The 23,638-nt window shown below is 36.2% G+C and overlaps 1 protein-coding gene across 1 annotated transcript in view; it reads right to left on the bottom strand.

Moving 5' to 3' along the window:
• Positions 1 to 7,247: 7,247 nt before the first annotated feature.
• The window catches only part of ZNHIT6 (zinc finger HIT-type containing 6), a 40,037-nt gene continuing 23,646 nt past the window's right edge, over positions 7,248 to 23,638 (bottom strand). The window contains exons 9-10 of the mRNA XM_070939414.1: positions 12,675 to 12,811; positions 7,248 to 7,512 (exon numbers count right to left, since the gene is read on the bottom strand). Of these exons, the coding sequence (XP_070795515.1) occupies positions 7,436 to 7,512; positions 12,675 to 12,811 (214 nt within the window). The 3' untranslated portion in view covers positions 7,248 to 7,435. The remainder of the gene's footprint in view (positions 7,513 to 12,674; positions 12,812 to 23,638) is intronic.

Below are 23,638 nucleotides of genomic sequence, written 5' to 3'. Positions count from 1 at the left end.
CTGAGACACATTACTTATCTTCTGGTTAGGGATAGCCATATTGTCAACAATCCTGCTTTCTATAAGTTCCCAAATTCTACACGTGTGTGTGCTAGGACCAAAGAGCATCATCTCTCTGTGATTTAAAAAGATTGCTACGAGTGTCTCTTGCTTTTTCTATTAGCCCTTATAGCTGCTACAACTTAATATAAGTATTCTAGTAATAATTTTACATCACTTGCATAACAAACTGTCTGAATGGCTCTCTGATCCTCCAGACCTTATGGAAGCAAACTATACATAGTTAATTTTATATCTTTACACAACACTGTGATGTATGTGCTCAAATGAACATTAAAGAATATAGAGGAACTATACATAGGTATATATAGCCTCCATTTTAGTGAGGGGATTATGCGCAGACTATTAATGCAAACAGTGCTTTTTATACACTGAGACAATGCTTTCCTTTTTCCTAAAACAATACATATTGCCTGAACAGCGAAACCTCATAGTTATGACTGCATTCTTCCAGCATCATTTGGAAAATATGCTTATTGACTAAGAAATATACTGAATCTTATCATAGAAAGAGTAAAGTATGAAGGAAATTCTGATAATTCCCAGAAATTTGCTGTTAATGGATATAATGAGGGAATTAATAAAAATGATCTGCATCTTAGTCTAAGCATTCATAAATTAGTATATACATTCATAAATTAGCTTATGTTGTTTTAATCAGAAAGTACATTAAGCAAGTGTGTGTGTGTGTTTCTCAATAGGGCCTGCTGTAAAGATAACTTGCAGAATGGAAATGTCTGTGGTTCAATTACCATTCCGAAGAAAGCAGACTTGGAAGGATGCCAATGTCTCATAGTTCAACACAAACATCTGACTTAGCATTATATAGACAATAGGACACTCTTTCTTTGTCTATTAATAGAAAGTGGCGACTTCAATGGCCTGTTATAGTATTAACCATTAGGCAGGAGTATCTGCGCTCTTGCGTGCTTTTACAGGAGAGCATTGTGTTGGGAGGGAAGGAATAATTTAGTAGTAAGGATTATGTTAACTTTTCATTTAAATGACAAGAAAAAGCATGTTGTACCCAATACAACCAGGATCTTCAGCTCAAATGGTTAATATGGGAACTGCTGACCTCAACAACCAAAGTATTACAAAAGAAGCCATTTCTAATGTAATGGGGCAAGGCAGAATTAAAAGGCTGGTTAGCCAATCATACAATTCAGCAGAAAAAAACGCCTACCTAATCCAAATGATAATTTCTTTGCTTTATCATCTGTGACCAAGCAATCAATTTGTACATTGACATACTGCGGCATTTATTGTCATTTCTTATCTGTTTCTCTTGTAGGCTGATTTTCTTCCACTTCATTGCAAATCTTCATGAAATAAAACCATACGCTCTTCCATAGCAACATTCTAATACAAACACAGACTAAACTTTGTTTGCTGGAATACACAGTTTCTCTCTCTCTCTCTCCCCCCACCCCCTTATTAACACAACCTGCATCTGCATGCAGTTCAACCAAATTCCATAGCAACCATATAAATAAAAATGAGTGTTTTTTTTAAAAAAAAATTCTTTAAAAATATTAAAATCTATTTTCCTGGAAATAGCTTGGAACATAAAAGGAAGAATGCAGTGTTTGTAAGCAAAAAAACAGCTTGAACTGAGCAGCAGCATCACTGGTTATAAAAGGATTCTTTGCAACTTTCAGCTATAAAATACTGTTATGCGGCCTTAATTTGCATTAACTAGAATTACACAAATTCTCATCACCGTTCATCTATTACATGGGTATTGTTCCAAAATAAAAATTACAAATAGCATTTTTAAAGAGAAAAGCTACATGTTTGGCTTGAGAAAACAGTTATGCTTAAACAACCGATTTTGTCTCCTACCATAACTAGTGAGATATATTAATTGTACATACAATATGTTTAAAAGAAACAAAAAAGATGGAGGTAAAACTACTACAGGCAGAATTAGGCATCAAAACTTGAAGTTAGCTCAAAAAGTAATTTGAAAATTAAATAAAATTAAATAAGTATTTTGGTACCTTTTTAAAAAAGTTCCCAACCTTATTTTAAAACACATATTTTGAAAAAATTATATGGTTGTATTTGTCTACTGTTTTGGTAGGATAAGGGAATTCTTACAGCATAGTGAGTTCCATAATATCCTACTGCAAAAATATTACTATCAATAATAATAGTAAGACTATTGAAATGTTACAAGGGGTGAACAGCAGTGCTGCTATTTAATCTCTCCTATCCCCGTAACATTTTGGCTTTCCCATACTGGGTAAACCAAAAGGAATGACAGGGAAGGTCCTCATATGGTCCAAATCTGGGTGGGTTCAGCAAATGTTACAGTAGATGATATTCCACTTTCTTTCAGTTATGTAATACTGTAATTATTTTTTTCAGCTCATTTCAAATGCTGCTTCTTTCAAGTGAGTTCAAAAGTGACTTCATCAAGAGGACCAGTTCATTCAGTCTCTCCCTCTGCAAAAGATCTGACAAACAAGGAAAACAGTTCCAGTAGATGGTCCAGAAATACTTCTGATGAGTCAGAGGCAAGACCTGACCCTCCTTTCCTCCCGCCTTAATGGATCCCTACTACTAATTAAACTTATTATTAAACTAACCCAGGGATCTCCATGAAAGCTCCCAAGTAAGATACTGGGGAAATCACCTAGAGCGAGTGCCGATAATACTTTGTTAAATAGTTCGTGGGCCCAAACATATAAATGATGTTCACATTCTTATTCCTTGGGATCCTCTGAACAGGCAGTTAATCTAATAAACAGGCTGGAAAGCCATTAAAAAGCTTGGCTGCTGCTTTGGTATTTCTTTGTGTCCTGGAACAATGAAGGGCTAAGCTACATTACCCACTCTCCCCCTTTTTATAAAAACAAGACAATAAAGTTATCATAATAAATAATATTTACTCACCCTTTCAGGCAAGGACAGTGAGCTAATGTTTATTTAGTATCTTGAAGCTACAAATGTACCAACCCAAGAGCTATTGCCACAGCAGTTTTTCCAGTGCGTTGTCCAATCTAGCTTTAAATGACTCAGTTAATGAGATGCTCATCATTTCCCCAGAGAAGCCACTGCATAGAAGAGCAGTTAAGTTATTGAGATGTTAGGTTATTCATCAAAACTCTGTCAGCTGCTTTTTAATTATTTATTTGAAGTCCATCCTGAACCAGCATGTCCATTTGGCAGATAAGAGTCAGGGCACGTGGGAGTCTTTTGCTTACTATAAAGGATTCCCATACTATTCTCCTTAATAATACGGTAAAGTATGATAGATTGATTCACAATCTGCTGAATGAGACATCCAAAGTACTCCTTATTAGCTCCATTTTTGGCTTGGATTGAAGTATTGAATAAGGTCCCCAGGACTCCAAGTTGTAGATCCTGTGCTATTCTTCATCTTTATCAATGATTTGAATGGCAGGGTTGATGGATGCGTAGCAAGTCTGCAATTGACACTAAGCTGGGAAATCTGGCTAAATACTTATGAGAAGTTGTTAAGCGTCCCAGACTGACTTGAGCTATGAGATGAAATGAACAGAATGGAATTTAACAGCATCTAGACAGGAAAAATATAAGGCACAAGTCTAAGATCAGCAAGGCTCGGTTTGGTATTTGTTTAATAGAAAAGGATCGTATTCTTGTTAATCACAAGCAATATATGAACTAGCAGAGGGATGCAGATGCTGAAAGGGCTAACAATATCCTGAGATACATTAACTGGATCCTAAATCACAGGAAGTAATTGTTCTACTCTATTCTGCCCTGATTTGAATGCACCAGTTCTTGCACCCTTGTTTAAAAAAGTCTGTGAGAAACTGGAGTGAGTTGGAAAAAAAAATCAAAATGTAAGCCAACATTTTGTTGATTGTTGATGCCCAATCTTTTTTCTATAGGGCAACTGGGCATCTTTATTCTATAGTAGAGATGGCTGAAAGAAGAAACGATGGCAGTCTTCAAATATCTTAAGACAGAGTTAGCATATTGCAGAGGGAGTGGACTTATGTTCTATTCCCGAGTGCAAGATCAGAACTATAACTACAAAGAAGTAGATTCAGTGGTGAGTTCTCCTTCCCTGGAGGTCATCAAAAAGAGATTGAGCATGTATTAGACACGCTGTGGGGGAACTTGCATGGAATAGGTTATGACTAGAACATAGAATAATAAGAAGGTTGGAGAACTTCTAGTCTGATCCAAGCTGGAGACCCTATGCCATTCTGGCTTCTTGGTCTCTTCTTGAAAACCTCCAATGATGGAGCACCTACAACTTTTAGAGATAAGCCATTCCAATTGTTCCATTGTTATGAAATTTCTCCTTAGTTCTAGATTAGATCTCTTTAATTATCTTCCACTCATTACAGGTAGTCCTTGACTTATCACAGTTCATTTAGTGACCATTCAAAGTTACAACGGCACTGAAAAAAGTGACTTATTACTGTTTTTCACAGTTACATTTGCAGCGTCCCCATGCTCATGTGATCAAAATTCAGGTGCTTGACAACTGGTACATACTTATGACCACTGAAATGTCCCGAAGTCATGTGATCACTTTTGTGAACTTCTGACAGCCAAAGTCAATGGGAAATCCAGATTCACTTAACAATTTACCAACTGCAGTTATTCCTTTAACAACGGTGGCAAGAAATGTCACAAAATGGGACAAAACTCACTTAACATAAATTTTAGGCTCATTTGTGGTCGTTAGTCGAGGACTACCTGTACACCTGAGCTCAGGACAAGACCCATTTCATTGACATCCTTTCCTCTGTGACAGCCCCTCAAATATTGGAACACTATCATATCACCCCAAACCTTCTTTTTGTTAGATATACCAAGTTCCATCAATCGTTCATCATATGGTTTAGCCTCCAGACCTCTTATCATCTTTGTTGCTCTTCTCTGCACTCTTTCTAGGATCTCAACATCTTTAGTTATTTTGATGACCATATCATTAAGATATCCTATAACTCAATGAATTTATGCGATAGCCAGTGACTAAAAAAAAAATAGTAACATTTCAGTACTATAGCTATAGGTCATTACCCCAGAGGCATGCCAGTGTTGAGCTGAATGATTGAACTTGTTTAGTAGTTTAATATCATACCTTTGCAAATAATTAGAGCTGTTTAGATTTTTCCAGCTATTCTAGGTTCCTTCCCTACATTCCAAAGCTGGTACATCAACAACAAATGACCCGAGAACAACAACAAAGGCAACAAATGGATTAACTAGATTCTGACTCATGATCCTCAATAACATTCCCCCACCCCCAAAATGTCCTGTGGTAAATACCTTTGCCACAACAAATGGCAACAATTTGACCTTGAAAAATTGAAGTGTCACATTTCTTCATTTTGTTCACTCTGCCAATATGGTTATCCAATACCTTCTTTAAAATAGCTAGAACTTTCTTGAGAGTAAAACTGGATGTGCTTGTGATTTACTAACTAAAATATGTTAAAGCTCACTGGTACCGTCCTTACTGTTAGTAAAGGATGCTGCATGTGGAACCCTTGGTCTTTTCTATCTTATTAAAAAGTATGATGTGAAAGCTTCAGTTGATCAAAGGTATGATGGATAGGAAAAGCTAGTATTTTTAACTCCTTAAGGCATGTGGAAGATTGTAACATGGAATACAGGAGAAACATACCGTATTTTTCGGAGTATAAGACGCACCTTAGTTTTTGGGGAGGAAAATAAGAAAAAAGCTGATTGGCAAGTGGATCAGCCTCCCAGAATATCCCCAATCAGCTGTTCCCAGAGGTGAATTTTAGAACAGGTTCCTTGGTTGTGAGCTCTGTGCCTTCCTTTTTTTTCTGCCTCTGAAACTTCTGAAACTCCTTTTCAGAAAAAACTTTTTTTCCTGCCTCTGAAAGAGATCTTCACAAAAAAAGCCTCTAAAGCTCTGTTTGGGGGCTTCTTTTCTGATGCTTTTTTCAGCCTCATTTGAGAAGCTGGGCGGGGCTCATTTGGAGTATAAGATGCCCCCAGATTTTCACCCTCTTTTTTGGGGGGAAAAAGTGCATCTTATACTCCGAAAAATATGGTAATTCATAAAATAAAATTTAAAAATTGATAAATTGTGAGTATGTGAAACAAGAAGCAAGGGGAAACATACAATAGATTTGAATTGAAAATAGTTAATTTTGTGGAGTGAAACTGAATACAGACAGGAAAGTAGAGATGTATGTGATAATGGAAGATGTGAGTTCACTTCCAAAAGGTATTTTGAGGTCTTCTGAGTTAGTGTTTCTCCACCTTGGCAACCTTAAGATGTATGGACCTTCTTACATAATAATCTCTGGAACTGAGCATGGCTAGTCTGGTGAAGAGAAGGGCCAGGTGAGACATGATAGCAGTCTCTCAATATTTAAGGGGTGCCACAGAGAGGAAGGGGTCAAGCTATTTTCCAAAGCACCTGAAGGCCAGACAAGGAATAATGGATGGAAACCGAACAAGGAAAGATTCAACCTAAAAATAAGGAGAAATTTTCTGACAGTGAAAGCAACCAACCAAAGGAACAGAAGTTGCCTTCAGAAGTTGCGGGAGCTTCATCACTGTAAGCTTTCAAGAAGAGACTGGACTGCCATCTATCAGAAATGGTGTAGGGTCTCCTGCTTGGGCGGACGGTTTGACTAGATGACTCACAAGGTCCACCTCTGTTAATCTGTTAATTAAAAAAAGAATTATGAATTAAAAGATATGTCAAAGAGTATCAATTTAATGATTGTGGATTGACGCATGTTTTGCTCCCAGGAATGGCTTTATTAATGGAAATATTTGTGAAAAAAATGTGCAATATTAATGCAATCGACAGGAAAAATATTCTATTAGATGATGTGAATGAATGGATGAGAAATGAAAGTAGAGAAGTGATTGAGCCGTTTAGAAATATCTTGGTGAATATCTACTTTAAAAAAAGGTTTGCTTTGAATACATGGCTTAAGCATAAAGGAGTACAAAGAAAATCTAAAAGCTGACTGAATGTTTGAACGTGATGAAAACCATAAATGATAGAACTTTATGGAATAATTAACAAGTGCTTGAAAATAGAGATGTGATTCCTCATTCTTTAACATATTTATGATATATCTAAAGAACTTGAAGCTATGTTGGTTAGGGACATGAACATACAACAAATATTTACACTAACTGAGATCAAGAAATGAAAATAAAGCAAGCTTGCAAATTCTATAAAATTCTATTGTACAGTTGATCCTTTAATCTTTATTGAATTTATTTGTTCAGTCTGTACTTTTTCAGTGATTATAGATTTTGAATTTTTTAAATGTAAAAAATAACATTCAAAACAAATATATTTGCTGAATATTTCCTCAAAATGATACATGTAATATAAAATATTCCAATTTATATTCCACTGATATCTTCAGGAGCTATCATGGATTTCCCCTTCTTCCTCAGAAGAATCTTCCTTAATCATGTCTTCGTTAGATGTATTGATTTCTAAAGGGGAAAAAGAAATATATTTATACAGTTTTTGTTATTTACTCAATCTAGTTGCTAATGGGACTATCTAATAAGCATGCCATTATTAATAAATAGCTTGTCACAAGGTGCAGAAATTCTGGATTGCTATAAAATTATAGTCCTCAAAATAATACAGGTAGCCCTGATTTAGCAAGTGCCTTGCACAACAACTTTTCAAAGTTAATGATGATGAAAAAGTAACTTTGGGATCTATCCTTACATATAAGCCCTTCCTAGGTCTGTAAAACAAAGGAAAGCTGAAGTAAGATCATAAGCACAGTTGCTGTTTCACTTAGCAACCACTTCACTTAACAACTGAGTTGCTTGTTCCAAATTGTGTTTGCTAAATGAGGACTATCTGTAAAAACATTGCTAACAGTAAAAAAAAAAGGTTGTTATCCTCTGATCAATTAAGATAGTTTCAAATATTTAATCTAGGGGTGCATGCTAATGTCTTAAAACTAACAAAGTGGGGAACAGAGGAAAAAACAGAATGAACTATACAACCCATTTGGGTCATTGTTTCAGCTAAATAATTGTGCACTAGCCCCTCTGCTCAGTCGCACAACCCCATGCAACATTCTTGTACCCCCTCCCTGCCCTATCCCCCCTTGATTTATGCTGCATCCTTGCCACACTTCTCAGGTAATCTCCCTGGCTCTACACATTGCACACCCTGTCCAATCCCTGCACTACCTTGTTCCCTCCATTACATGGCAGCAGCCACTTACTTGCCTACTGGCTTTAAACTTGCAATTTCCTGCGGTCTTCCCCACTGATTTTGCTTGTGGAAAGCTTGCAGGGAGGGAAACTGCAGGGCAGATTACAAGTTGCTTGGGTAAGTCTCCCCCACCTGTACACCATTCCCCAGTCCCCCTACATTCATGCTGGCCACTCACACACTTTCATGCACTGTCCTGACCAACAGGACATCCTCACGCACTTCTCCAACCTGTGCTGCACCCTTGCTACACTTCTCACGCTTTTGAAAGCTTGCAGGGACATGAGCGATCACAACTGAGTTTAGACTGCTGGCTTCCCCAATGAATTGTGGAACACTGTCAGGTAATTTGGAAATGACAATCACATTTCCTGCTCTGGCTTGTGGGAAGCTGCCACAATTTTTAAAAGTTTCAGCCCCAGGGGAGTACCGTGCCCCAGATTTTAGACACATTCTAAAAGCTAGCCACTTAAAGTAGCTTGGTCCAAAAATTGTTGCCCTATGATGCGCTGTTTTGCTCAATTGAAAATTAGAGACACAAGAGTTTTAGCAGTATATAGATACTATGTCAACCCTGTCCCAAAATCAAATCTGTGCCAATAATCAAATGCCCCTAATTATTGACAGCAGTTTCTTAAGAGCTGATTTCTAGGAACTCACTCATCCTCTACTCTATGGATCAGAATGCTTGCAATAGAACTGTCAGAAAGTAATAGCACCAAAGTAGTGGTAGATATTCTGTGGGCTTGGTCAGGCTTCATGAAAAGGATATCTATTTTTGATAAAGATCAGCATTCCTTTTACTATTTGTTTTAAGTTCTAAAAAAATATTATTAATTATTTTATCCAAGATGATTCATCCCCTCTCATATTATTATGTATGCTGGAAAGGTTCTGGGCAGAAGTTCTGTGAGATATAATTATGACATTTAGGACAAAAACTGAATACGATTACTATGCCAGAGAAAACCTGGTATTTCCTTTTCCTGCAATTTATTCTGATAATCTGATATTTGGTGTCTGAACTCAAGCTTTAATGTCAAAAACTTCTGTGATGTGAATCCTAATGACTGGAATTTCAGAATCACATTGAATTTCAACTTTAACCCCAGATGGAAGGGTGATTTGGATCATTATTCAGAAAATGACCTTTCATTCATTTGAGATTGATACTTGTCTATTTAGTCTCCTATTCTGTCAGAATTTTGAGCAGAATTCTGTCTGCTCAAAGAAATGGAAGATTTGAAGGCTTGCTGAAAGAGATTATATGTTGATCTGATATTACCTCAGGAGCACTTTTCTTTTCTTACTGTATATTTTCCATTCTTACAGTCCTATTTTCCCACTCTTTATTTAGCTGGTAAAACTATTCCTATAATCAAAATAAAGAAATATGAAAATGGAACATATGCCCTTTACGCTTCTCCCAAAGAAACTATTAACGTGTGATGTAGGAACTCCGGTGTCCTCAGTTGAGAAATCAGTAAGGGAAAAATAATGTCTCTGTTTCAATAGGTCCAATGAGATATGATTATCTGCTATGAGGCATCTCCATATTTGAGAAGAACGCAGTCCATCAGAAACCCAGTGTGCAAGGCAGTGTGCACACTGCCTTGTGTTTTGGAATGACAAAAAGGTAGATTAAAAATGTTAAGTATTTTTCTGATAGAAACATCCCCCCCCCCCGGCAATAATTGTGGATGACATAAAAGGGTTCCTCTCATTTCTGACAGATGGACGTACATACAAATATGTACAAACGTATACTAAGAGAATCACTTCCACGGGTTTATGACTGAAGGAAATCTCTAGTTGAGGTTTCAGCTGAAATAAAAATGTTTGGCCTGCCAAGTTGGAGACGTTGCACAGAATTACTTTCTTTTGTTATTTTTCCTTAAGAGGTCATCTAAAATTGCTTTTCTTTCAGGGCAATACCTTTGTGGCAAAAAGTCACAGAAATCAGAAATTATGACACCACTATGTTTCACTGCAAGTATTAAGAAAGCAACATATGCAATTTTTTATAACAGCTAATAAAATAATTTTGTCAGGTGGTATTGCATTAAGGATTTTCTTAAGATTTCTAATTCATGCAGAAAACTGTTGAATCCTGGTATCGCTGCACATTTCAATATTTCAACAGAGTGCTGTGGAATAGGAGCCAAAGATATCGTAATCAGGACTGCCTAATGCCTGGCTGTTGATGTCATAGTGTGATCACTCATTTCCTGATGTGCTCATCACCTGGCTCCTTGTGCATTTCAGCTTACCCCAATTCTCCTTTCATAGCATTATTAACTCTTGCTCAAATGAGGTCAAGTAATTTTACATAAAGAGAGGAATCCACACCCCCTAGTAAGGACCACTTATTTTACTGAAACAGAACTAATGGAAAACTTACAGGAAATAATGAGCACTGAGAAACAGAATAAAAACTAGAATGTCACCAACATCTTGATAATTCTATCAAGAAACATCTTAATAACTATACACCAGAAATGTACTGGATTGATCAGAAAAAGAAAAGCATACAAGGTCTTTTTTTTCTGAACTGAGTCAGTTTTTTTTTTTTTTTAAATGTATAGTGTATCAAGAATAGAGAGATTGGTTTTTCTGTAAAATTTATTCTTTCAACTGGATAGCAATACAAGTGGGGTTCAAGCATCCAAACAAAATTTGGATCTTCTGGCTTCTGCTGTCATATAATTTATGAGAATTCAGAGATTCACCATATGCTGGCAACAGTACCATTACTGTTGAAATGAGTGAGCTTCCCCTAAAATATGTTTGCTGTTAAATTTTTCACAGTTAACCAAGAACTATCCTTAAAATGTACTGGAAATCTCTTATAGCTAGCATAACTTTTTATCTTTTTAGTGCCTTTGCCTCTTCTTTTCTCTCTGGATATCTGTGCTGGTTAGATAGATCCTATGCTATATCATTTTCTTCCTTTGCATAGTGCTAATTCACCTTTATTCCATAAAGACAGAAGTGTATTTCAGGAAACTAATGGAAAATCCATAAAATTTACTCAATCCTATCAAATTCAAATACAATTTGCTGATCTTTTTTGGTGCTCTTCAGTCACCTTGGAATATATAACTCTTCAGCAGCTCAAGACTGCCTATTTCTTTGTATCCTAGCCCTATCATTCCCAAATTGTGCTCTATGGTGATCTGGAGCACTGAAGAAAATTCACAGGGGTGCCACAGGATATTTTACAACTTAATAAATTATTTAAAATATGCAAATAATGTTTTTACATTGTAATCCCCCCAGAGTGCTGTAAAGCACTATGGGGTGGTGTATAAGCCTAAAATACTACTGCTATGCTATTACTACTGTGTTTCCCCGAAAATAAGACCCTGTCTTATATTTTTTTGAACCCTGAAATAAGCACTTGGCCTTATTACCATACGCTCAAAGGCCCGAGTGGGCTTATTATCAGGGGATGTCTTATTTTGGGGAAAACAGGTTATTAATAAACGGAACAGTTGGTGAGTTTGTTCTGGAACCATGGAATGTGGCACCATAGAATATCATGAAAAACAGTTTGAAAACTACTAGGGATGCTGGGAATCAAGGAAGTTTAAGTACCAACTGAATTGAATTGAATACCTTCCATTTTACCCATTTTTCTTTTCTCCCTCCAAGTCCAATTCCAACACTAGTAACTTCCTGTCCCCTTCTTGCTCATGTCAATTTTCCTTCCTGTCTATAAAAAAACATTACTTTTCATCCCCCAGCTCTTTCTCAGCCTCAGATTATACGACATATAGTCTGAGATCATGTGACAGGATGTCAGAGAGTATATATATTTTATTCATTCCATCACACTAATTCTACACTACTAGTTTTCAACTTTTATTTAAAAAATTAATGGGCAAGGCCTTTTAGTAATTGCTGAACTGTTATGAGCATCCCTGGTAATTAAAGTTTAATAGCCCTTGAAGGCACCCTAGGTTCTCAACTTTAATGGTTTCATCCTACACGAAGCAGAATTTATAGCCAGACATAATTTGAACATTTGAAGCTCTGTGTAGTACATAGACCTCCAATTAATCATTTGTTCTGGAAAACTGGGTCCTTTGTTCTGGAAAACTGCATATTAAAACACATGCTACACTAGAGCATTATCTGGAAGAATATTTGTAAGGCATCTATCCTATAAAATTCAATTACTTAGAAATCAGAACTGTAACATCTTGATATATTTCCCACAAAATAAATGAGCAAATAGGGGGGAAATGTTCTAGTGAGTTATTGCAACAATTAAGTTACATGAAATGTAAGTAGAAAGAATAAACATATATGCCAATCATGTATCTGCTGTATATGATTATGACATTCATAGACCACTACCTAAGTATATGTTTATTCACTGCATCAGATATTATTTAGAATATACAACAAATACCTTTGTTTACATTCTGGCCAAGAATCACCATATCTATTGTGAATTTCCGCAATACCACATGCAGAATTGGATATTCAATGACAATCTTCCCTTTCAAATTGTCTAGAAGGCTTTTATTGGCATCCAATTCTTGATACCTTTTGGAAAGGATAATAAGCACAGTAAGTATTATACAGAGATTTGATTATTCCAACATAAACAATATGACTTTTTTTAGGAACAAATATTCATTTGCTCTAATCAGATGTCAGCCTTAAAAAAAAGGGTGACAGGTTTGCTGATCAAACTTCAGCTTTCTAGGACATGTGAAAATATGTTTAGTACTTTGATGAGTCACTTTACAAGACCTATTTTAATGCAGTGCTAATTCACCTTGTATTCCATAAAAAGATATGTGTATTTCAGGCTATCAAAGGAAATTCCCTAAAATTTATTCAAATATGAGGTAATAATAAATCTCGTACAGCTCAACATTCTGTTGCAATGTGCAATTTCATATTGTTGGCCTTTATAAACAGTCCATTTTTAGGATGTTCCAACATAAGTTTTTTTTTCTTTTCCAGCTACAGGAATACCTAATTTGGGCTTTGCTTATGATGTTGAAATAACTTAGCTATGTAGCATTGTCTGAAAGAAAGGGGGAGGGAGGAAGGGAGAGTTACAACTGTTTTATTTAACATTTCTTTAGTAAAGAGAATGCCTTTGAGTAAATATGTATCACATTTCAGATTTTCAGGCCATGAAGGCTTAATCAGTGGATTTAAATTTTGAAAAATGTCTCTCTCTATATATATTTAGGATTTTTCAAATAGCAAGAATACTTTTAGCATTTTTATTATAATTCTTGCCAAATTTCAATTCACTTAGATGAAAATATCTTAAAACAGTAGGCCATTTCTTTCTGACAAAGATGTAGGCATGTTCCATATTTAGTTTTTGTTTGAAACAAAAAATTGGAAAGTATTTTAGGTGATCAAATCCAATCTCTCTGCTCAGTGCAGGAATAAAATCAATCTGTATGCATAGAAAAGCATACACCACATTAAACATGATTGTATAGCTAACAAATAATTTAGCAATTTTAAAATACAGAACATTTATTCATTCATTTTGTTTTACAGATTTTATAGGCTGCCTAACTCAGAAGACTCTGGGTAAGTTACAACATGCTAAAATTATAAGCAGCAGTAGAAATCAAAATGATAAAAATAACAGTAATGTTATAAGGGAGAAATATATAAAGTGCTTGAGATGTTTTCTCCTACATGTATATTTCCACATGGAACACAAATTAAAGTCTTCTGTTTGTGCTAGAATGCACCAAACAGATACATTGAAGTGCCTATTTGTTGTTAATGTAATGTGAATTGTAATAATAGACAAAGATAGACATGTAGTATGAACTGAACACACATAGGTGGAACACAAATAAAACCGATACATTTCTCACTATGAATGATGCTAGGTAGGATTACAAGTGCCCCTCCTACAACTTTCTGCAAATAGAAAAATGACACAGTAGTCATACCTTACTCTTTTGCTATGCAGGAAGTTGCAAGCAAGAGCTTTTAAACCAACATTTGCAATTTAAAGACACCCCATCATGTAATTTCATTTCATTTCATTTCATTTCATTATTTCATTTCATTTCATTTCATTTCATTTCATTTCATTTCATTTCATTTCTAGAGCTTATTGAATCTAATAGCTCACCATTATTGGCAATTTATCGGATCTAACAGCCCACCAAATAAGATAATTAATAATAAAAATTACTCTAATGGCTTTGATGCTGTTACATCTAATCCTTTGACTATCGAAGCAAAATGAATGTTACTACCTTAAAAAAATTGTATGGTGGCCATATAGCTGAAAGCATCTTTTAAAAAGGTTTTATTATCCCTTTATCTCACTGGATTTTCTAGAGATAGATGGGCCCATAAGTTATATACCAGCGATGGCTAACCTTTTTGCCGTCAGGTGCCAAAAATGGGGGGAGCGCAGCCATTGTGGGCACACGCACGCAGGTTGTGCGCGTGTGTGCCCACATCCATAATTCAAAGCCCCCACGCGCATGCACATGTGACCCCCCACACACTGCCCCCGCTTTTGGCACACGATGGCACGGTGGGCCTGGTAGGCCCGTTTTTCGCCCTCCCCAGGCTCCAGAGGCTTTCTAGGAGCCTGGTGAAGGCAAAAACGGCCTTCCCCCAGAGGGTCCCTGGAGGCCAGAAATAGCCCATTTCCCAACTTCCGGTGGGCCTGGAAGGCCCGAAAATCAATTGGCCGGCGCGCTGGAGCTGAGCTAGAGCAACGCTGACGTGCCCACAGATATGGCTCTGCGTGCCACCTGTAGCATGCGTGCCATAGGTTCGCCATCACGGTTATATACCATTAGAAAAGCAGAAAGAATTCAAATTGCAATACTGTAACTTAGTTTAACCCTGAACTTCTCATACCAACAACTGCAAACGGAATTCCTCAAAGAAAAATTCCATTCGTGTTTCTAGAATTATCCAGATGACTTGGATCTAACACCAATTCCATATACCAGGTACCTTCGCCCCTCCCTCCGATGATGCATTAACAGCAATAACTAAACAATATAATATTTCTAAATAACTATAATAATTTGTATTTAGCCACTTTTTTTTTTACAATTATCAATGTATCAAATACTACACTTCAGAATAAGCTTTTCATAGGAAAATAATGAGAATGCCAATGTCCCAAACCCCAAATGAACAGACATACATTCCTAAGCAAAATTATAATTATAAAATGACTACCATGCTCTTAAAACCATTATGGGAGCAGGGAGTCTGAAGGATCCAGAAGGCACCAGGTTGTCCCTTTCAATGTCAAATATGCAATTATCCTAATCTGGACTTGTATAGACTAATTTCTGCTATAGAATTCCTTAACAGTAACGACAGGGCACAGGTTAGTATTTTTGATAAAGTTCACAGAGTTAGATCTTAATGGCCCAAATTCAATTAAAATACAGTAATGCAACTTGCATTTCCTGGTTTGAAAAGAAAGAACTTTATGCAAGAGTTACTTCCTTTCACTCCAACTTCAATCATCATGAAAATAATTTGTTTTATTTTTTTACCTCAAGTAATTATGACCAGTTCTTCCTAAACCCATTTTTTAAAAAAGGATAAGAGTATTTTAAATTCAAAGAGCGCTTTCATAACATTTGGAACAGCATATGAGGAGAAACATATTTACTGATTTATTTACAGTACTTTAATACAAAGTACGGCGGTACCTTTCCACTGGCAAGAATCTCCATGCATTCTTTTCTGGTTAAGCAAACATTTACCACCAAAAGGCTAAAGTCATTCACATGCCACAATACACTTTCCATTATCTCATGTTTTAGACAAAACATCCTTAGCGTCCAGCTTGGCAGAGCATAAAACATTTGTACTTTAAACTATTTTATGATAGTAAATTATTCAAGTGTTAGATCACCAAGGCCTAGTTTTAAGTAAACTTCATTGGTTGACAGACAGGGACAACTTCTGGCTAATACCCAAACTTTTGGAAGAGTGTGAAGAGCTAAAGAATTATAAGAGAGAAGAGTTTTTCTTACAGTAATGTCACTAACTAAACTTATTGCCCTGTTTTATTTTTAATTCCTTGGTTACCCCTCTTTCCATTAAAAAGATACTATTCTGTTTCCCTGCAACATAAATTTATTCAGCACTTAAACAAGCCTTGAAATACCTTGTTTATTCAATTTATCAATTTACCTCAGACTTTCAACACTGCTAAAACAACAAGCCTAGGTTTAGGTGTTTAAAAGTAAACTACAGGGATGACAATATCAGATTTGACCTTTTTTTATATTAGAAGAAACCACCTCTACCCACCCACAGCTTTTATAATAAAGTTATATCTCTTACATTCTTGTTGACATCTAATTTCCATGATCAGCGGGAAGGAAGGAAGAGATGAAAGGAAGCTAAGAAAGGACCAGAAGGTTATATATTAATCTTTAGCTAATCATGTTTGGCTAAACATGACAATGTCTCAAAAGATAGGATACAACAAGTATTTACTGCTGGATCATAATTTGTATTCTTTAGTGCTGTGCCATTTGACTCACAGCTTTGTCCTTGTTCTCTTTTAAAGCTTTTGCTTCCTTCTCTCTCTGAAGTTTTTTTTTTTTTTTTCAAAAGTTGGTTACTATCTGCTCTGTCTCTTTCAACCTGGGCTTTTTAAGCTTCTTAATCTTCTCCCAATTTGACAGAAAATTTTCTGAGATAAATGAAAGATGCAAAGGTGTTGTTTAGTTCACTTCAATCTCTCCTAATTTTAGTTTTCACAGTACCCATGGTAAAGGTGCATTTTTTTCATGTCTCTTTATACAAAACGGTCTTTGTTAGTTTCTAATATTTTACTTTATAGATGATGCTATTTCCAGTAAATTTTAAAAACACATATCCTGCCTCTCTGTCATGAGGATAAATGGGTAATTATTTTTTAAATAGTTTTAATGAAGTTTTTAAGTGACCACAGTAAAAACAAATCCAAAATAAGCCACAAGGAAAAAGAAAATTTCAAGGGAATTCAGGTGCGGGGGGGGGGGGGGGAGAGTAAAAAGTAAACACAATGATAAAGAAGTAGCATCTAACCTTCAGCACACCAAGCATAAGCTAATATAGCTTATTGTAATTATAAAATGGGTTAAAATATAACAGACCTTTTTTTCCCATAGCCTAACTTTTATCTACCAACCCATAAATTGTCATCTTTTCAATGCTGCTTCAATAAAAGGTCCAGTAGAAGTTACCAGAAATATTGTACAAATTGTTTATCTCTGATCAAATAGTACAACTTTAAATTCTTTCTTTTCACTCCTCACAATCTTTGTCCTTTAAGTCATTCCAATGGCATTGCAGGATTTAATCTTTCATCAATCTTTGGCATTCAACAGTTTTAATAATGGAAATTTTGTAGCCTGTGAATGATGATAAAGATAAAAATCTTATGGAGTTGCTCTTCATCTTGCAGAGTACTCAGATGAATACTGCGCTTGGGAAAAGAATTCTTGAGTAAGAATTTTTTAAAATATTCTGATATCAGCATATACTGACAAAGATGACTCCTGAAAGCAGTCAATCGGTTAGCATTATATTTTATAGACTGGTCCTCAAGGAAATGAATTTGGGAACCATGTGTGTAACATTTCATAAGATTCAAGAAAAAAGACATGTTTATTTCCTTACTTGCTATATTTGTATCTCACCTTTCCCTTAGGAATTCAAGGCGGCCCTTTGAGTAGATCAGGGTGAGAGAAAATTACTGCTCAAAGCCACCCAATGATCTTCCATAGCTGAATATGAAGAAGATGAATGAACTTGGGTCTCTCTAGTGAAAGCATTCTGTTACACTGGCTGTCAAAAGCAGTGCATTGCTAGTAGAATATGGTCTACTAACAATAATGTAGAATATCTGACTTCATTTCATGAAGTAGGAGAATAGAAGGAACAAAGAAGATATATATATATATATATATATTACAATTCCTTTCATGTATTAATTCAGAGGAGCTGAATTACAGCAGAGATAATAACTAACAGATGGACATTCATTCCTAAGTGGTGAATAAACCTTCCTTGTGGTTATGATTTCTAAACTAGAATACATCAAGATTTACTCCTCAGTTGTACGGCAAGGGAAAAAACTACACACTGGATTGTAAATTTAGTTTATACAACTTATTTAAAATTTTGTGTATATATTTGTCTCAATACTAATTTAATAATTCAGAGAGAAAGAATTAAGATTGTCAATCTTTTTCAAGATGATTTATAAAGAACACTGGCACCTGAATGATTCTTTGGCTGTAATCCCCATAAAAAGGATTCAAACACTAGATAAAATGCAATTTCCTGAAAAACACTTTGTCAACTGAATTACCAACTGTTTCCCCTCAGCTAACCTCTTTAACCACTTCCATGCTTCTCAACTGAAGTTGTAAATCAACACACTTTTGGATGCAATTTTTGGAAAAAAATGGATCATGTAATGTAACAGTTATCTTCACTGTTAAACAACAATTCATTTCCCTGATATACAGTGAGGCAAAAAAGTATTTAGTCAGCCACCAACTGTGTAAGTTCTCCCACTTAAAAAGATGAGAGAGGCCTGTAATTGACATCATAGGTAGACCTCAACTATGAAAGACAAAATGAGAAAACAAATCCAGACAATCACATTGTCTGATTTGGAAATAATTTATTTACAAATTATGGTGAAAAATAAGTATTTGGTCACCTACAAACAAGCAAGATTTCTGGCTCTCACAGACCTGTAACTTCTTCTTTAAGAGGCTCCTCTGTCCTCCACTCATTACCTGTATTAATGGCACCTGTTTGAATTTGTTATCAGTATAAAAGACACCTGTCCACAATCTCAAACAGTCACACTCCAAACTCCACTATGGTGAGGATCAAAGAACTGTCAAAGGACACCAGAAACAAAAATTGTAGACCTGCGCCAGGCTGGGAAGACTGAATCTGCAATAGGCAAGCAGCTTGGTGTTAAGAAATCAACTGTGGGAGCAATAATTAGAAAATGGAAGACATACAAGACCACTGATAATCTCCCTCGATCTGGGGCTCCACGCAAGATCTCACCCCGTGGGGTCAAAATGATCACAAGAACGGTGAGCAAAAATCCCAGAACCACACAGGGGGACCTAGTGAATGACCTGCAGAGAGCTGGGACCAACTTAATAAAGGCTACCATCAGTAACACACTACGCCGCCAGGGACTCAGATCCTGCAGTGCCAGACGTGTCCCCCTGCTTAAGCCAGTACATGTCCGGGCCCATCTGAAGTTTGCTAGAGAGCATTTGGATGATCCAGAAGAAGATTGGGAGAATGTCATATGGTCAGATGAAACCAAAGTAGAACTGTTTGGTAGAAACACAACTCGTCGTGTTTGGAGGAGAATGCTGAGTTGCATCCAAAGAACACCATACCTACTGTGAAGCATGGGGGGTGGCAACATCATGCTTTGGGGCTGTTTCTCTGCAAAGGGACCAGGACGACTGATCCATGTACAGGAAAGAATGAATGGGGCCATGTATCGTGAGATTTTGAGTGCAAACCTCCTTCCATCAGCAAGGGCATTGAAGATGAAACGTGGCTGGGTCTTTCAGCATGACAATGATCCCAAACACATCGCCCGGGCAACGAAGGAGTGGCTTCGAGAAGCATTTCAAGGTCCTGGAGTGGCCTAGCCAGGCTCCAGATCTCAACCCCATAGAAAAACTTTGGAAGGAGTTGAAAGTCCGTGTTGCCCAGCGACAGCCCCAAAACATCACTGCTCTAGAGGAGATCTGCATGGAGGAATGGGCCAACATACCAGCAACAGTGTGTGCCAACCTTGTGAAGACTTACAGAAAACATTTGACCTCTGTCGTTGCCAACAAAGGATATATAACAAACTATTGAGATGAACTTTTGATATTGACCAAATACTTATTTTCCACCATAATTTGCAAATAAATTCTTTCCAAATCAGACAATGTGATTGTCTGGATTTGTTTTCTCATTCTGTCTCTCATAGTTGAGGTCTACCTATGATGTCAATTACAGGCCTCTCACATCTTTTTAAGTGGGAGAACTTGCACAATTGGTGGCTGACTAAATACTTTTTTGCCCCACTGTAGTGTATATTACCATAATCTGAAGAATGGCACTTTCTAACTCTCTTTATAAAGGATCGTGCATATGTTTATAATGCAGTGAACTCTGAAATTCATATTTTACTTAGGTAAATGACAACATTGCTGAAGAAAAAGGTTCCTATACAATGTATCTAGATTTGTAGACATTTGTAGAACAGATGTGTGTTGTAAAACATGCCATGAATGTATTCTTAAAACATGAAAGTAGTTGGCTATGCTACTTCAGTGACTGTTTAACCCAATTTCAGACACACAAATACACTTTGAACATTTCAAAAATGTGATCCAGAGAAGGAAAATGTTGAGACTTGGCTTTGACTATCATAACCACAGTGGCTTGAAAATTCAGTTAAAGAAAACCCTCCTAAAACATTCATTTATGCAATAATTCCATATTTAAAATTGCTTAAGACAATTAAAATTAAGGCCCCAAATATGTTCCTTTTACAATTATAAGGACAACAGATTTTAGAAAGAAAAATAATAAAAAAGAGGGAACAGATCCTCCTGGGAAGAAGTTGCTCAATTTTGGTGCATACACCAAGGAGGCCATGTTTTGAGTTGCCAGCTTTAAATGCCAATGGAATAAAGACAACTTTTCAAAATTATACAACACATACTGTATGGGAGAAAGACAGATCTATTAAGATTGACTTACATTCTTCACTTTCCACTTGCCAGGTAAACCAATGACCCTCTTCTGAAATTACTACCTATAGTAAGCAGCATATCGCAGCTGTATTCTGAATTAAGTGCAACTTCTGACAATATTCAGAATTAGGCCCAGAGGGACTAATAATTCAACCTGGATATCACTGAAACATATCTTTTTATTAGTGTGTCATTCTTGTTCAGAAAATTTGAAAAAAAAGAAAACATTCTTCCCAGTGAATGGCTCTACTAAGGACCTTAATATTCAAGAGCAACACTGAATCTAAGGACGCACAAACTTAGTGTTAACATGGAATAGAATGCCATGAAATGCCTGAAAATTAACTGCCAATTCTACTACCAGTCAGATTTTCAACAGGTTGTTAATCATGTATTTGTTGGTTACTGTCTCAAGAAGTGCTTATCATATACCTTAACATGGCTGCTAGGGTTGGACATGACATTTCAGGCGTACAACACAGTGCAGCTAGACAAGTTACTGCAAACTAGAATGAAGCGATACCAAACTGCTGATTGTCCCTTTTTTACACAAAGATTTTAAACTCATTGCTACTTCTCCCCAACCTTCCCACATTTCAGCTGATTCCTTGCCCCTCACTTGATGGTTCTTGACCAGCAAGGGAGCAACTTCCCTTCCAAGCAGTATTGTTTTCTACTGTTCTTGAAGCACCGAGGGGGGTGGGGGAAGATAAAGTTTAATGCAAGGTGCAAAGTACAGAAATGTGACCGGATTTACACTGCAAGTCATATATACATAGATAGTAGCAATTCAGGCTTACTATTGAGAAACCTGAAAAGGACGAAAATAACTCAGGCCATCTGTTACCAGATCTACAGATCTATAAAGATTCCAATGAAGTTTAAAAGTCACAGACCGGGGACAGATAGAGCAGCAGGGCTAGGAGCAAAAGTTTGAATAAGGAAAGATAACAGTACAGCATTCAATATATGTATTTTAAAGAGTAAGACCAAAGTCCATGAACAAGCTCATTCGAAAGCGATTGCCAGTGAGATAATAAAGAATAGTACCAAGAATACCGTTTCACTCATTAAAGGTTGTTTTAATGAACGCAGCAGGGCAATGGGACTGAAACTCAGGAATGTGTACAGTAGGAAAATATGCAAAACTGAGACACAATAGGAGGAAATGCAGCAAGTTAGGAAGTCCCAGAAAACAACTATCAACTATTCATACATTTCCCTTTTCAAATGTAATAATATGTGACAGGGTTTGCAGACCCTAAAGAATTTTAAAAATTAATATGAAACTGAATGGAATAAAGAAAGTTCACATCTTCTTAGGAAAAGTTAAAAATAACTGAGTGGATAGACTGGAATTAAATATTCTAAAAGGAAATAACATTGATAGAGAAAGGATAAACACATTCCATGCTAACAACTTGTTTTCAGTTGGGTATGTTCAATTTTGTTTTGCATTTACTAAAACCAAGTATGGTATTACACAAAGACCAGGATTTTTTTTTTTTTTTTAGCACAGAAGCATTTTCCAACCTGGCAGTCTCCATAAATTCTGGTTCGACAAATAACCAGCATTTCCATCCAAGATGGTTGAAACCTCTGGAGGATGTAGTCCCAATACAAGACTAAGAAAGGAAGAAACTAAGTTAGGAAAGGCACTATGAGGACATACAGTATTGTTTTTGAGTATTCCGATGTTTATTACTTCTATATGTTCTGAATAATCAGTGAGACAAAACTCTTACGTATGTGGTCACATAATCTAAAACTGCTCTGAAGTAAATTTGAGGTATGGTGTCACCATTAACTAACACAAACTTCTTGGAAACACCCCTTTAATTAGAAGTCCACAATTTTAAATTTGTGCAGCTAGTTATCACTATTCCCAACATATATACATAGTAAAGAAATTTGTTTTGTTCCAATGCTGTAGCTTCAGCAATTCCTTACAGCTTTGAGTTTTATTCAAAAGTTCTACTGATGTTTGCTAAGGAGTAAATTCAGATCTTATCCAGAAGCAGGGCAAGATAAATTAATTGTCACTTTGCTTTCCCACAGATGTCTTTTAAACTATAGTTTTAGCACTCTTCAGTTATAATTTTGGAATTTAAAACAGGGTGGAAATGGTATCAAAGACAGCACTGAAGGGGCAGGCTATAAAACTACCGATTAATCAATCATTGTGGAAGATTCAATAATCCATTATAGCAAAACAGTCTCTAGAACCACACGTTTTCTTATTTTCTTCCCTAATTTATTTATTTATTTATTTATTTAATTTGTATACCGCCCTTCTCCCAGAGGGGACTCAGGGCGGTGAACAGCCAAAATTAAAAAACATACAAATACAAATGTTAAGATAATTAAAAAAGAATTTAAATCATTAAGAAGGAGCCTCAGTAAGGACCTCAGTTGGTCCTTACTGAGTAATTTTTAAGAGTTATGTAGCTACACAGAACTTTAGCTGAAAAAGTATCTGACACAATGGCTTCTGCAGCTGGCAAATTCATGCAGACAAGCTTGGATCTATATCACGAACTCCAAACCTGCAAGTGGTACATAAGTTTCACTCTGCCTACCAATGTGCCCTTTTCACACTCCC

Source organism: Pituophis catenifer, unplaced genomic scaffold (genome assembly GCF_029215685.1).
Source record: "Pituophis catenifer annectens isolate HBS135680 unplaced genomic scaffold, rPitCat1.0.hap2 SCAF_3, whole genome shotgun sequence".
NCBI classification, from domain to species: Eukaryota; Metazoa; Chordata; class Lepidosauria; order Squamata; family Colubridae; genus Pituophis; species Pituophis catenifer.
This window is presented reverse-complemented; position numbering and strand designations above follow the sequence as displayed.